The sequence below is a fragment of the Oncorhynchus mykiss genome, chromosome 12, assembly GCF_057628025.1.
Source record: "Oncorhynchus mykiss isolate SJ-2025 chromosome 12, ASM5762802v1, whole genome shotgun sequence".
In the NCBI taxonomy this organism is placed as follows: domain Eukaryota; kingdom Metazoa; phylum Chordata; class Actinopteri; order Salmoniformes; family Salmonidae; genus Oncorhynchus; species Oncorhynchus mykiss.
Window position 1 is genome coordinate 62,498,565 of NC_143033.1, and position 15,239 is coordinate 62,513,803.

The 15,239-nt window shown below is 42.2% G+C and overlaps 1 protein-coding gene across 2 annotated transcripts in view; it reads right to left on the bottom strand.

Moving 5' to 3' along the window:
* Window positions 1–487: 487 nt before the first annotated feature.
* Window positions 488–15,239, bottom strand: part of pitpnbl (phosphatidylinositol transfer protein, beta, like) — a 44,183-nt gene continuing 29,431 nt past the window's right edge. For both annotated transcript variants that reach the window (XM_090192904.1, XM_021624308.3), the window contains one exon: window positions 488–1,277. In XM_090192904.1, coding sequence (XP_090049030.1) covers window positions 1,230–1,277 — 48 coding nt within the window. In that variant the 3' untranslated portion in view covers window positions 488–1,229. The remainder of the gene's footprint in view (window positions 1,278–15,239) is intronic.

Consider the following 15,239-nt stretch of genomic DNA (forward strand, 5'->3'; position numbering starts at 1 on the left):
TTTCCACAGACTGCTGGGGCATGCTTGGCATTTAAACGCATTAAAGGTATTAATGGAAACAATTTAACACAGAGCGCTTTGTTCAAGTTAACGCAGCTTACTTGGCTCTGATTAGATATCGGTGTCATGCTCTACAGAAGCAAAGCGAGCGAGTAGTGTCTGTAAAACATTAACATTGTCCCATTTGACCTATGTTGACACCTAACATACTGTATTAATTCCTCTGAAACTTTTTTCTTAGCTATCAGTTCTACACAAATACAGTGGTATCACATTCTACAATAGCAACACATCAGTACTACTGAATATATGTTTGCTATATCCAATCGATGAAATAGAAGGCATTAGCTGCAAAGCATAAATTGCTTTAATCCCAGGACCCTGGGAATATTTTGGCAAGAAAAACAAGCAGACCAGAAGTGAAATTCAAAATGTCAAAACAGACTGAAAAAGATGGTATTTCCAACATATCTACAGTAGCCCGCGCTTCATGATAGTCAATATTAGTCTTTATTATTATTGTAAATCAGACTCAACTCTCCAAAAGTTCCCTAGCCAACCCAACTCTTTGGAAGCGTGGTCTGGGCAGAGGCGGGAGGGGTTCCACTGGTTACACTCAAGTTTAAAAGACATGTCATCCACTCAATCATCTCAAAACTTTCATAGGTCTGCATTAAAATGGTGACTATCTCACAGGTTCTCTTCAATCTGAAGCTACCACTGAGACTTGAAGTAGCATACATTTGAATTAAAATAAGTGAATGGTTATCATCATAATTTAGATACATGTGTAAATAGGAGAAATGCACCACAGACTTAATAGTGGGGGTGATTTTTTATGGGATTCACTGGCATAGTCATGAGCTAATGGTTCAAAATGAATAAAAAACAGTGAGAGTAATAATACTTATTATAAAAAGGTTGATATCGTGTAACATTTTTCAGTAAAAAACAATGAATTTTGCCAGCAAATAATGAGGTTAAGAGCCAACGGAAAAGCAAGGACAAAAACTATGACAAAGATACACACTCATACACATTCTCTCATAGAAACCATGCACTCTCACGTACACATAGACACTTCTTGGATGACAGTTTCATGTGTGGAAGGACTCGGTGATGTGGCACGCTGTGAATGGCCATGGGGGGACTGAAGGTCAAATAATGGTTGATTGAACATAGCCCCATATCCCCTCTCTTCCATCCAATCTCTTTCTCCCTCCCTCTGTCTAGTCTTCTCCTGCTTTCATTCCTCTGACAGATCCCTCATTCCGCATCTGAAAAAAGCAGAGTAAAAACCATACATTATATCCCTGCAACATGTAAAAATGCATCCAATCACACATTTTTCAGACATTCCACGAAGCAACATACATTTTTTGTTAAAATATGATTTTAGGCCATAGCAAAACACATTTAGTGTACAGTCGTGTATGACAACTACAACAATAGCTTATACAGTATGTTGAGAGGGGCTAGGGTCAATTTGTCGTATCCGGTGTGCCGTGTGATCGTAAGCATGCTCCCAGTAATCTTTTCTCTCTCTGTCTCCCCTTCCGGAGGGCCTGAGACCGTAGGACGGCAGCTGAGGACACCCTGGCTCGATGATTGCTGGCTGTGCCTGTCCCCAGTCCACCTGGTTGTGCTGCCGATCCTGTGCTGTGGACTGCCTGGCCTGACTACACATGCTCGTAAGGTAGCCTTCCAAGGTGGCAAGCACAGTAGCATAGTGGTTAGAGATGCAAGCCAGCAACAGGAGGGTTGCCAGTTCTAATCCCAGGTCCGATGGGAAAAATCAGTCAGGAAGTGAGCTGTTAACCAGGGGGTTATTGGTATCAAATCCTAGATGATATCACGTGTCGCTGTGCCCTTGAGCAAGACACTTACGACTCTATTCAATCCACATTGCATATCTTTACAGTGTGATTGCCTTTAAAAATGTCAAAGTTCCTGCTTTAGAGGAGACTGCATTCATGGTAAATGCTGCATATGTCGGCTCAATCGGAAATTCACTTAATTATATTGCGGAATCTGTAAAGCCATTTGTATTTATTCTGGAACCCCATTAGCTGCTGCCAAGGCAGCTACTCTTCCTGGGGTCTGGAAAAATTAAAGCAGTTATACAATTTTAAAAACGTTACAATACATTCATAACAGATTTCACAACACACTAAGTGTGTGCCCTAAGGCCCCTACTCCACTACCACATATCTACAACACAAAATCCATGTGTACATGTGTATGTTATCGTGTGTATATGCATGTGTTTCACAGTCCCCGCTGTTCCATAAGGTGTATTTTATCTGCTTCTACTGCTTGCATCAGTTACCGGATGTGGAATAGAATTCTATGTAGTCATGGCTCCATGTAGTACTGTGCGCCTCCCATAATCTGTTCTGGACTTGGGGACTGTGAAGAGACCTCTGATGGCATGTCTTGTGGGGTATGCATGGGTGTCTGAGCTGTATGCCAGTAGTCAATAGCTCTCACAAATACAAGTAGCGATGAAGTCAATCTCTCCACTTTGAGCCAGGAGAGATTGAAATGCATATTATTAATGTTTGCGCTCTATGTGAATCCAAGGGCCAGCCGTGCTGCCCTGTTCTGGGCTAATTGAGTTGTGGCACCTGACCACACAACTCAACAGTAGCCCAGGTGCGACAAAACTAGAGCCTGTAGGACCTGCCTTGTTGATAGTGCTGTTAAGGTGGTAAAGCAGCGCTTTATTATGGACAGACTTCTCCCCATCTTCGCTACTGTTGTGTCAATATGTTTTGACCATGACAGTTTACAATCCAGGGTTAATCCAAGCAGTTGTCACCTCAACTTGCTCAATTTCCACGTTATTTAGTGAATGATTTGTCCCAAATACAATGCTTTTAGTTTTAGAAATATTTTAGGACTAACTTATTCCTTGCCACCCATTCTGAAACTAACTGCAACTCTTTGTTAACTTCTTGGTGACAGGGGGGCAGTATTGAGTAGCTTGGATGAATAAGGTGCCCAGAGTAAACTGCCTGCTACTCTGTCCCAGATGCTAATATATGCATATTATTAGTAGTATTGGATAGAAAACACTCTGAAGTGTCTAAAACTGTTTGAATTATGTCTGTGAGTATAACAGAACTCTGGCAGGCGAAAACCTGAGAAAAATCCAACCAGGAAGTGGGTAATCTGAGGTTTGTAGTTTTTCAACTCTTTGCCATTCCAATATACAGTGTAAATGGGGTCATATTGCACTTCCTAAGGCTTCCATAGATGTCAACAGTCTTTAGAACTTTGTTTCAGGCTTCTACTATGAAGGGGAGAGAATGAGAGGGGATTGAGCCAGGTGTCTGGCAGAGTGCCACAGGCTCGTGAGGCGCGGTCACGAGAGAGTTAGCTCTCGTTCCATTGCTTTTCTACAGACAATAGAATTCTCCAGTTGGAACATTATTGAAGATTTATGATAAAAACATCCTAAAGATTGATTCTGTACTTAGTTTGACAAGTTTCTACGACCTGTAATATAACTTTTTGAACTTTTCTTTTTGGCTGCTTTGTTGTCTGAACGCTGTACTCAGATTATTGCATGGTTTGCTTTTTCCATAACGTTTTTTTAAAACCTGACACAGCGGTTGCATTAAGGAGAAGTATATCTCTAATTCCATGTATAACACTTGTATTTTCATCAAAATTTATGATGAGTATTTCTGTAAATTGATGTGGCTCTCTGCACAATCACTGCATGTTTTAGAACTACAGAACCAATGTAAAATGAGATTTTTTTATTTAAATATGCACTTTAGCAAACAAAACATACATGTATTGTGTAACATGAAGTCCTATGAGTGTCATCTGATGAAGATCAAAGGTTAGTGATTAATTCTCTGTGCTTTTTGTGAATCCTCTCTATGGCTGGAAAAATGGCTGTGTTTTTCTGTGACCTAACGTAATCGTTTGTGGTGCTTTCGCTGTAAAGCCTTTTTGAAAACAGACACTGTGGCTGGATTAACGAGAATTGTATATTTAAAATGGTGTAAAATACTTGTATGCTTGACAAATTTTAATTATGAGATTTTTGTTGTTTTGAATTTGGCTGGCTGTTGGCGAGGTGGGACGCTATAGTCCCACATATCCCAGAGAGGTTAAGTGTTAATTTCAGTCGCTCTAGTAGCTGACATTTATAGTTTAATTAAGTTTACCTGATAACAACACACTATTTTGCAAAGAAAGTCCACAGTAGCCTCAACAGCACTCTCTAGGGTAGTACCATGGTGTAGCCGGAGGACAGCTAGCTTCCGTCCTCCTCTGGGTACATCAACTTCAATACAAAACCTAGGAGGCTCATGGTTCTCATCCCCTTCCATAGACTTACACAGTAATTATGACAACTTCCGGAGGACTTCCTCCAGCCTATCAGAGCTCTTACATCATGAACTGAAATGTTGTCCACCCAATCAAAGGATCAGAGAATTAATCTAGTAATGAAAGCATGCACTGCAGTGTACAACATTTGGTGAGTAGATTACTGAGGAAAAAATAAAATAGTTGAACAGTTCTGAAGAAATTAATTTCTTCCAAAATGAAGGAGAAGCACGAGTCTTTTTTTCTTCAATGAAATGTATTTATAAAGCCCTTTTTACATCAGCCGATGTCACAAAGTGCTGTACAGAAACCCAGCCTAAAACCCCAAACAGCAAGCAATGCAGATGTAGAAGCACGTGGCTAGGAAACACTCCCTTGAAAGGCCGGAACCTAGGAAGAAACCTAGAGATGAACCAGACTGAGGGGTGGCCAGTCCTCTTCTGGCTGTGCCAGGTGGAGATTATAATAGTACATGGCCAAGATGTTCAAACGTCATAGAATACCAGCAGGGTCAGATAATAATAATCACAGTGGTTATAGAGGGTGCAACAGGTCAACACCTCAGGATTAAATCAGTTGGCTTTTCATAGCCTATCATCCAGAGTTAGAGACAGCAGGTGTGGTAGAGAGAGTCCAAAACAACAGGTCTTGGACAAGGTAGCACTCACTTAGTTACCAAATGCAGCTAGCTAGTTTAGCCTACTGAAAGACCCTTCTCAAACAGAAGGATGCTATTTTAGCTAGATGGTTATGACTTTCCAACAACACTGGCACTCTTCCAAGTCAAGGTAAGCTTTTGGTATTACTAATTTATTGCCACCGGAACCACCGGTGTAACTGTTTACACTAACATTACGGCATGATTGTAGCTGGTTTACAAACACATGAGTTATATTAGCCAGTGGTGTAAAGTACTTAAAACACTTTAAAGTACTCCTTTAGTTTTTGGGGGTATCTGTACTTTACTATTTATATTTTTTGACTACTTTTACTTCACTACATTCCTTTAGAAAATATTGTACTTTTTACACCATACATTTTCCTTGACACCCAAAATTACTCATTACATTTTGAATGCTTAGTAGGCCAGGAAAATAGTCCAATTCACACACTTATCAACCGAACATCCCTGGTCATCCCTACTGCCTCTGATCTGGCGGACTCTCTAAACATACACTTTGTGTGTAAATTATGTCAGTGTTGGAGTGCCCCTGGCTTTCCGCAATTCAATTTTTTTGTTTAGAAATAAAAATGGTGCCATCTGGTTTGAAATGATTTATACTCAGGTATATTTTAAATCAAATACTTTCAGACTTACTCAAGTAGCATTTTACTGGGTGACTTATTTTCTATTAAGGTATCTTTACTTTTACTCAAGTATGACAGTTGGGTACTTTATCCACCACTGCTATTAGCTATGCTGACTATGACATTACTTTAGCTAATATGGTGACAACGACGTAGGCTGTTGTGTGTAGAGGTTTGGCTTGGGAAAGTTTTTTTGCCTGGTCACATACATGACTGTGGCGGTCACAAAATTGTCAGCCGGTGATTGTCAAGAAAATAACAGTTGGTCTCACACTTCAAGATGCGCACCATTGTTCCTGTACCCAAGAAGGCACAGGTACAGTGCCTTGCGAAAGTATTCGGCCCCCTTGAACTTTGCGACCTTTTGCCACATTTCAGGCTTCAAACATAAAGATATAAAACTGTATTTTTTTGTGAATAATCAACAACAAGTGGGACACAATCATGAAGTGGAACGACATTTATTGGATATTTCAAACTTTTTTAACAAATCAAAAACTGAAAAATTGGGCGTGCAAAATTATTCAGCCCCCTTAAGTTAATACTTTGTAGCGCCACCTTTTGCTGCGATTACAGCTGTAAGTTGCTTGGGGTATGTCTCTATCAGTTTTGCACATCGAGAGACTGACATTTTTTCCCATTCCTTCTTGCAAAACAGCTCGAGCTCAGTGAGGTTGGATGGAGAGCATTTGTGAACAGCAGTTTTCAGTTCTTTCCACAGATTCTCGATTGGATTCAGGTCTGGACTTTGACTTGGCCATTCTAACACCTGGATATGTTTATTTTTGAACCATTCCATTGTAGATTTTGCTTTATGTTTTGGATCATTGTCTTGTTGGAAGACAAATCTCCGTCCCAGTCTCAGGTCTTTTGCAGACTCCATCAGGTTTTCTTCCAGAATGGTCCTGTATTTGGCTCCATCCATCTTCCCATCAATTTTAACCATCTTCCTTGTCCCTGCTGAAGAAAAGCAGGCCCAATCCATGATGCTTGGATTGTTTCCCAAGATGGCGTATTTTTGTCCTCGTCCTGTCGTGTCCCGTATATATATATATATATTTACAACTTTTTTTTCTCCACATACATTTTTAATTTTCCAAAAACTCATCTTCAGAACACTCTCCTGCAATCCGCTTCACCAATTTATATTTATATAAAAAAGTATTATTTACCTCAGATCTGTGATCCTCCGAAAGGCTAGCCAGAAATTAGCCAGAAGCTAGCCGGGAGCTAGCCAGAAGCTGGTCCAGAAGCTACTCTGAAGCTGGTGCAGGGGCTAGTTCAGAAGCTAGTTAGCTTATTTACTGGCTAATCGTTGGTACTCAGCTGACCACGGTTTGTGGTCATCGGCTGTCCTTTGGCTCGAGAATCTATCGCCAGTTTTGTACGGCGCGGTGCAGCGCAGCGCGGCTCTGAGCGGAACATATCGGACCAATTTTTCTCTCCATGTCCCTGGATTTCGGCTGCTGGCTCTGGACGTCCATGCCTGGATCTCGCAGCTAGCTAGCTGCTATCCGTGTGACTATCGGCTTTCGTCGATTCCGGAGCTAACATCAATTGTTCCGGAGCTAGCCAGCTGAAGAGTTCCATCAATCACTCCTGGGCTGCAGTCACCTATCCGGACCCGTTTTGCTGCCTACGCGGAGCCCCACCGGGCCTTCACGGCTAGACGGCCGACGTTGTCTACCCGAGGGAATTGTCCGGCTGGCTCCTCCGGCGCAACGTTGCCTGGGCGCCCATCTGCGGCCTGCTAGCCGTTGGCTATCTTATTGGCTGCTATCTGAATAGACAATCGGACAATTTTTATTTTATTTTAATTTATTTTTCTTCTTGGGCCTCTATAACTATATCTATTGTTTTTATTTTTGTTGTTGTTGTGTGATTTGGATTCATCCCCTCTACCACACGGAAACCCACTAATCTACTGACGGAACGCAAGAGTTGGCTAATAACAGGCCTCCATCTTATGCTAGCTTGCTCCTATGCTAGCTTGCTACCGATTTCTCGCCGTGACCCCCAACCAACCTCTCCACTCACTGGACCCTTTTGATCACTCGACTGAGCATGCCTCTCCTTAATGTCAATATGCCTTGTCCATTGCTGTTCTGGTTAGTGTTTATTGGCTTATTTCACTGTAGAGCCTCTAGTTCTGCTCATTATACCTTATCCAAACTATTAGTTCCACCACCCACACATGCAATGACATCTCCTGGTTTCAATGATGTTTCTAGAGACAATATCTCTCTCTTCATCACTCAATACCTAGGTTTACCTCCACTGTATTCACATCCTACCTTACCTTTGTCTGTACATTATACCTTGATGCTATTTTATCGCCCCCAGAAACCTCCTTTTACTCTCTGTTCCAGACGTTCTAAACGACCAATTCTTATTGCTTTTAGCCGCACCCTTATTCTACTCCTACTCTGTTCCTCTGGCGATGTAGAGGTGAATCCAGGCCCTGCAGTGCCTAGCTCCACTCCTATTCCCCAGGTGCTCTCTTTTGACGACTTCTGTAACCGTAATAGCCTTGGTTTCATGCATGTTAACATTAGAAGCCTCCTCCCTAAGTTTGTTCTATTCACTGCTTTAGCACACTCTGCCAACCCGGATGTTCTAGCTGTGTCTGAATCCTGGCTTAGGAAGACCACCAAAAATTCAGACATTTTAATTCCAAACTACAACATTTTCAGACAAGATAGAACTGCCAAAGGGGGCGGTGTTGCAATCTACTGCAAAGATAGCCTGCAGAGTTCTGTCCTACTATCCAGGTCTGTACCCAAACAATTTGAACTTCTACTTTTAAAAATCCACCTCTCTAAAAACAAGTCTCTCCCCGTTGCCGCCTGCTATAGACCACCCTCTGCCCTCAGCTGTGCTCTGGACACCATATGTGAACTGATTGCCCCCCATCTATCTTCAGAGCTTGTGCTGCTAGGCGACCTAAACTGGAACATGCTTAACACCCCAGCCATCCTACAATCTAAACTTGATGCCCTCAACCTCACACAAATTATCAATGAACCTACTAGGTACCTCCCCAAAGCCTTAAACACGGGCACCCTCATAGATATCACCCTAACCAACTTGCCCTCTAAATACACCTCTGCTGTTTTCAACCAAGATCTCAGCGATCACTGCCTCATTGCCTGCATCCGTAATGGGTCAGCGGTCAAACGACCTCCACTCATCACTGTAAAACGCTCCCTGAAACACTTCAGCGAGCAGGCCTTTCTAATCGATCCTGGAAGGATATTGATCTCATCCCGTCAGTAGAGGATGCCTGGATATTTTTTTTAAATGCCTTCCTAACCATCTTAAATAAACATCCCCCATTCAAGAAATTTAGAACCAGGAATAGATACAGCCCTTGGTTCTCCCCAGACCTGACTGCCCTTAACCAACACAAAAACATCCTATGGCGTTCTGCATTAGCATCGAACAGCCCCCGTGATATGCAGCTGTTCAGGGAAGCTAGAAACCATTATACACAGGCAGTTAGAAAAGCCAAGGCTAGCTTTTTCAAGCAGAAATTTGCTTCCTGCAACACTAACTCAAAAAAGTTCTGGGACACTGTAAAGTCCATGGAGAATAAGAACCCCTCCTCCCAGCTGCCCACTGCACTGAAGATAGGAACACTGTCACCACTGATAAATCCACCATAATTGAGAATTTCAATAAGCATTTTTCTACAGCTGGCCATGCTTTCCACCTGGCTACTCCTAACCCGGTCAACAGCACTGCACCCCCCACAACAACTCGCCCAAGCCTTCCCCATTTCTCCTTCTCCCAAATCTGCTCAGCTGATGTTCTGAATGAGCTGCAAAATCTGGACCCCTACAAATCAGCCGGGCTAGACAATCTGGACCCTTTCTTTCTAAAATTATCTGCCAAAATTGTTGCCACCCCTATTACTAGCCTTTTCAACCTCTCTTTCGTGTCGTCTGAGATTCCCAAAGATTGGAAAGCAGCTGCGGTCATCCCCCTTTTCAAAGGGGGTGACACTCTTGACCCAAACTGCTACAGACCTATATCTATCCTACCATGCCTTTCTAAGGTCTTCGAAAGCCAAGTCAACAAACAGATTACCGACCATTTCGAATCTCACCATACCTTCTCTGCTATGCAATCTGGTTTCAGAGCTGGTCATGGGTGCACCTCAGCCACGCTCAAGGTCCTAAATGATATCTTAACCGCCATCGATAAGAAACATTACTGTGCAGCCGTATTCATTGATCTGGCCAAGGCTTTCGACTCTGTCAATCACCACATCCTCATCGGCAGACTCGACAGCCTTGGTTTCTCAAATGATTGCCTCGCCTGGTTCACCAACTACTTCTCTGATAGAGTTCAGTGTGTCAAATCGGAGGGTCTGCTGTCCGGACCTCTGGCAGTCTCTATGGGGGTGCCACAGGGTTCAATTCTTGGACCGACTCTTCTCTGTATACATCAATGAGGTCGCTCTTGCTGCTGGTGAGTCTCTGATCCACCTCTACGCAGACGACACCATTCTGTATACTTCTGGCCCTTCTTTGGACACTGTGTTAACAACCCTCCAGGCAAGCTTCAATGCCATACAACTCTCCTTCCGTGGCCTCCAATTGCTCTTAAATACAAGTCAAACTAAATGCATGCTCTTCAACCGATCGCTACCTGTACCTACCTGCCTGTCCAACATTACTACTCTGGACGGCTCTGACTTAGAATACGTGGACAACTACAAATACTTAGGTGTCTGGTTAGACTGTAAACTCTCCTTCCAGACCCACATCAAACATCTCCAATCCAAAGTTAAATCTAGAATTGGCTTCCTATTTCGCAACAAAGCATGCTTCACTCATGCTGCCAAACATACCCTTGTAAAACTGACCATCCTACCAATCCTCGACTTTGGCGATGTCATTTACAAAATAGCCTCCAATACCCTACTCAACAAATTGGATGCAGTCTATCACAGCGCAATCCGTTTTGTCACCAAAGCCCCATATACTACCCACCATTGCGACCTGTACGCTCTCGTTGGCTGGCCCTCGCTTCATACTCGTCGCCAAACCCACTGGCTCCATGTCATCTACAAGACCCTGCTAGGTAAAGTCCCCCCTTATCTAAGCTCGCTGGTCACCATTGCATCTCCCACCTGTAGCACACGCTCCAGCAGGTATATCTCTCTAGTCACCCCCAAAACCAATTCTTTCTTTGGCCGCCTCTCCTTCCAGTTCTCTGCTGCCAATGACTGGAACGAACTACAAAAATCTCTGAAACTTGAAACACTTATCTCCCTCACTAGCGTTAAGCACCAACTGTCAGAGCAGCTCACAGATTACTGCACCTGTACATAGCCCACCTATAATTTAGCCCAAACAACTACCTCTTTCCCTACTGTATTTAATTTATTTATTTATTTTGCTCCCCCATTATTTTTATTTCTACTTTGCACATTCTCCCATTGCAAATCTACCATTCCAGTGTTTTACTTGCTATATTGTATTTACTTTGCCACCATGGCCTTTTTGCCTTTACCTCCCTTATCTCACCTCATTTGCTCACATCGTATATAGACTTGTTTATACTGTATTATTGACTGTATGTTTGTTTTACTCCATGTGTCGTTGTATGTGTCGAACTGCTTTGCTTTATCTTGGCCAGGTCGCAATTGTAAACGAGAACTTGTTCTCAACTTGCCTACCTGGTTAAATAAAGGTGAAATAAAATAAATAAATTTAAAAAATGCTGCCACCACCATGTTTGACAGTGGGGATGGTGTGTTCAGCTGTGTTGCTTTTACGCCAAACATAACGTTTTGCATTGTTGCCAAAAAGTTCAATTTTGGTTTCATCTGACCAGAGCACCTTCTTCCACATGTTTGGTGTGTCTCCCAGGTGGCTTGTGGCAAACTTTAAACGACACTTTTTATGGATATCTTTAAGAAATGGCTTTCTTCTTGCCACTCTTCCATAAAGCCCAGATTTGTGCAATATACGACTGATTGTTGTCCTATGGACAGAGTCTCCCACCTCAGCTGTAGATCTCTGCAGTTCATCCAGAGTGATCATGGGCCTCTTGGCTGCATCTCTGATCAGTCTTCTCCTTGTATGAGCTGAAAGTTTAGAGGGACTGCCAGGTCTTGGTAGATTTGCAGTGGTCTGATACTCCTTCCATTTCAATATTATCGCGTGCACAGTGCTCCTTGGGATGTTTAAAGCTTGGGAAATCTTTTTGTATCCAAATCCGGCTTTAAACTTCTTCACAACAGTATCTCGGACCTGCCTGGTGTGTTCCTTGTTCTTCATGATGCTCTCTGCGCTTTTAACAGACCTCTGAGACTATCACAGTGCAGGTGCATTTATACGGAGACTTGATTACACACAGGTGGATTGTATTTATCATCATTAGTCATTTAGGTCAACATTAGATCATTCAGAGATCCTCACTGAACTTCTGGAGAGTTTGCTGCACTGAAAGTAAAGGGGCTGAATAATTTTGCACGCCCAATTTTTCAGTTTTTGATTTGTTAAAAAAGTTAGAAATATCCAATAAATGTCATTCCACTTCATGATTGTGTCCCACTTGTTGTTGATTCTTCACAAAAAAATACAGTTTTATATATTTATGTTTGAAGCCTGAAATGTGGCAAAAGGTCGCAAAGTTCAAGGGGGTCGAATACTTTCGCAAGGCACTGTAACTGAACGTAATGACTATCACCCCGTAGCACTCACCTCTGTCATTATGAAGTGCTTTGAGAGACTAGTCAAGGATCATATCACATCCTCTAACTTACCTGCCACCCTACAGCCACTTCAATTTGCTTATCGCCCCAATAGATGCAATCGCCCTCACTCTGCACACTTCCCTATCCCATCTGGACAAGAATGCGGTTTATTGACTATAGCTTAGCAATCAACACCATAGTACCCTCCAAGCTCATCATTAAGCTTGAGGCCCTGGAACTGAATCCCGCCCTGTGGAAAACTGGGTCCTGGACTTCATGATGGGCCGCCCCCAGATGGTGAAGGTAGGAAACATCACCTCCACTGATCCTCACCATTTGGGCCCCACAAGGGTGCGTGCTCAGCCCCCTCCTGTACTCCCTGTTCACCCATGACTGTGTGGCCAAGCATGCCTCCAACTCCATCATCAAGTTTGCAGATGACATTACAGTGGTAGGCTTGATTACCAACGATGATGAGACAGCCTACAAGGAGGTGGTGAGGGCTCTGGGAGTGTGGCCCTGGAAAACAACCTCCCACTCAATGTCAACAAAAGGAGATGATTGTGGACTTCAGGAAACAGCAGAGCGTGCACCCCCCATCTACGTCAACGGGACCGCAGTGGAGAAAGTGGAAAGCTTCAAGTTCCTTGGCATACACATCACTGACAAACTGAAATGGACCACCCACACAGACAATGTGGTGAAGAAGGCACAAAAGAGCCTCAAACTCACATGCTGCTCATATATGTCAGTTAGGCTCTACACCCCTTGTAAAGTGGATTAATGTGCTTAATTTTAAGAAGAAGTTATTTGGCCACTTTAGTTGTGATACAAACCCCATTAAATCATATAGGCCTATGGGCTAGGCTACATATGGTGTGTGACTATGATTCGAACTAGTCACAAAAAAAGGCATTGTTTCTTATGCTGGGCATCATTCAAAAGTGATAATATATAATTCAAGTGACAGGCTAATATTGTCAACCATCAGACTTTTCTTGATTTAATTTTGTCTTTAAATAAACTAAATAATATGTGTGAAATTTGTTTTGATTTAGAATGGACCCTTATCATGCACCTGTATCGAAACAGGGGCAGCTTGAAAAAAATACATCTATGCACTTAAATAGCGTTTGGAGGATACATTTCCCAATGGCAGCCAGGTAGGCTATACTCCTGTTGGAAATATAAGAAATTTGCTTAATATTAGGAAAGTTGAGAAATACATTTAGTAGGCCTAGCCTATAGAAAACTGATGGGATCCTCTTTTTTAGCGGCCATCACTCGGTTTTCTCCCACAATTGCATAGCCTATAGAAATGTTACGCAACATGACCTCATGGGCTCGCATGAAGTGATTAGATTTTCAATTTCATTTGCATCTAATCATGTCAGAGTGATTAGAGGGACAGTAGAGTGCTGAGTACCAGGCAGTTAGCAAGTTTGGCAGGATACTAATGACAAGCAGCAGCATCAAAGCTTGAAGAAGCCTAATTACTGTGACTAAACGGTCATGTGGAATTTGACAGCCTTCATGACCAGTGACCGCTGGTGTTGCGGTAATAAGGTCACCGCAACAGCCCTAGTTACATACAGCTGTGTTGTGCATTGAAGTCCACAAGCGAAGATAACATGGCTGTTATGAGTGAACTCTGTTTACGCGTGATCAGGGGTGTATTCATTCTGCCGATTCTGTTGAAAAACATTTCTTCCAAAGAAAGTAAACGGAACAAAACGGGATAAACATACCTGAATTTGTCCAACAGAAACTCGTTTGTAACTGTTGGACTAATGATTACACCCCATTTCAGCTAGATGCAGGCAAATGTATGCAAGGCGGTATTGACTGTCACAGTTGGTCACCTCAAATTTGTCTCTCGAACTGTGTGCACCTACGTTTTAAACTTTCATTCATAGGCTAGGTTGTAGCAACCTCATGATGGGTATAGGGAAAATGTAAGTATAATGTAGTAGCCTAAACCTATCGCTATTACATTGAACTGGGTGAATGGAATATGAATGAGTCATCCAATATGCTGTAATAGGAATAAGGCCATGGTCATGAAAATAAAATCATCCTCCCTCATCTTAAACGGCACTGTCCGCCACTGTGGTAGACATATAGGCCCTACATGCACCGCACACAGAGACGGGCATTCCAGTGGCGTTGATGCCTCTGGAAAGATGGTCAATTGCAGATTACGGTTTCAATAAAACATTAAAAAAAGCTAATTGTGAACCAAAAACTAAAAGTGATTAGGTCAAAACATTTTAAAAATTGATAAATAAAAAAAAATCTAATCAATCACTGGCGCCCTTGAGACCAATAAAAAAAAATGTATGCCGCACTGCCAAGTCAAACAGCTGCAAAATGTGACTGTTCGGTCGCAGTATCAAACCCTGACATTTGCCAGAAAGAGTTTCCCTCTCTAAAATGGTTAAAGCAACAACAACAAAAAATCCAATGACTGGTTTGTATAAACCTCTATGACCTCAATGTTGCAATTTACAAATGCTACTATCCTTGTACCATAGAGTGAACAGTGTCCTGACAAGACAGCAACTTCTCTGAGCAAGGAAAAATCATGCATCAGCATCATTGATATGTAAAGTGCATTCATAAAGTATTCAGACCCCTTTACTTTTTCTATATTTTGTTACATTACAGCCTTATTCTAAAATGTATTAAATTGTTTGTTTTTTCTCTCAATCTACACACAATACCCCATAATGACAAAGCAAAAAACTTTAGATATTTTTGCAAATGTATAAAAATCCTGAAATATCACATTTACATAAGTATTCAGACCCTTTACTCTGCACTTTTTTTGAAGCACCTTTAGCAGCAATTACAGCATTGAGCCTTCTTGAGCTAC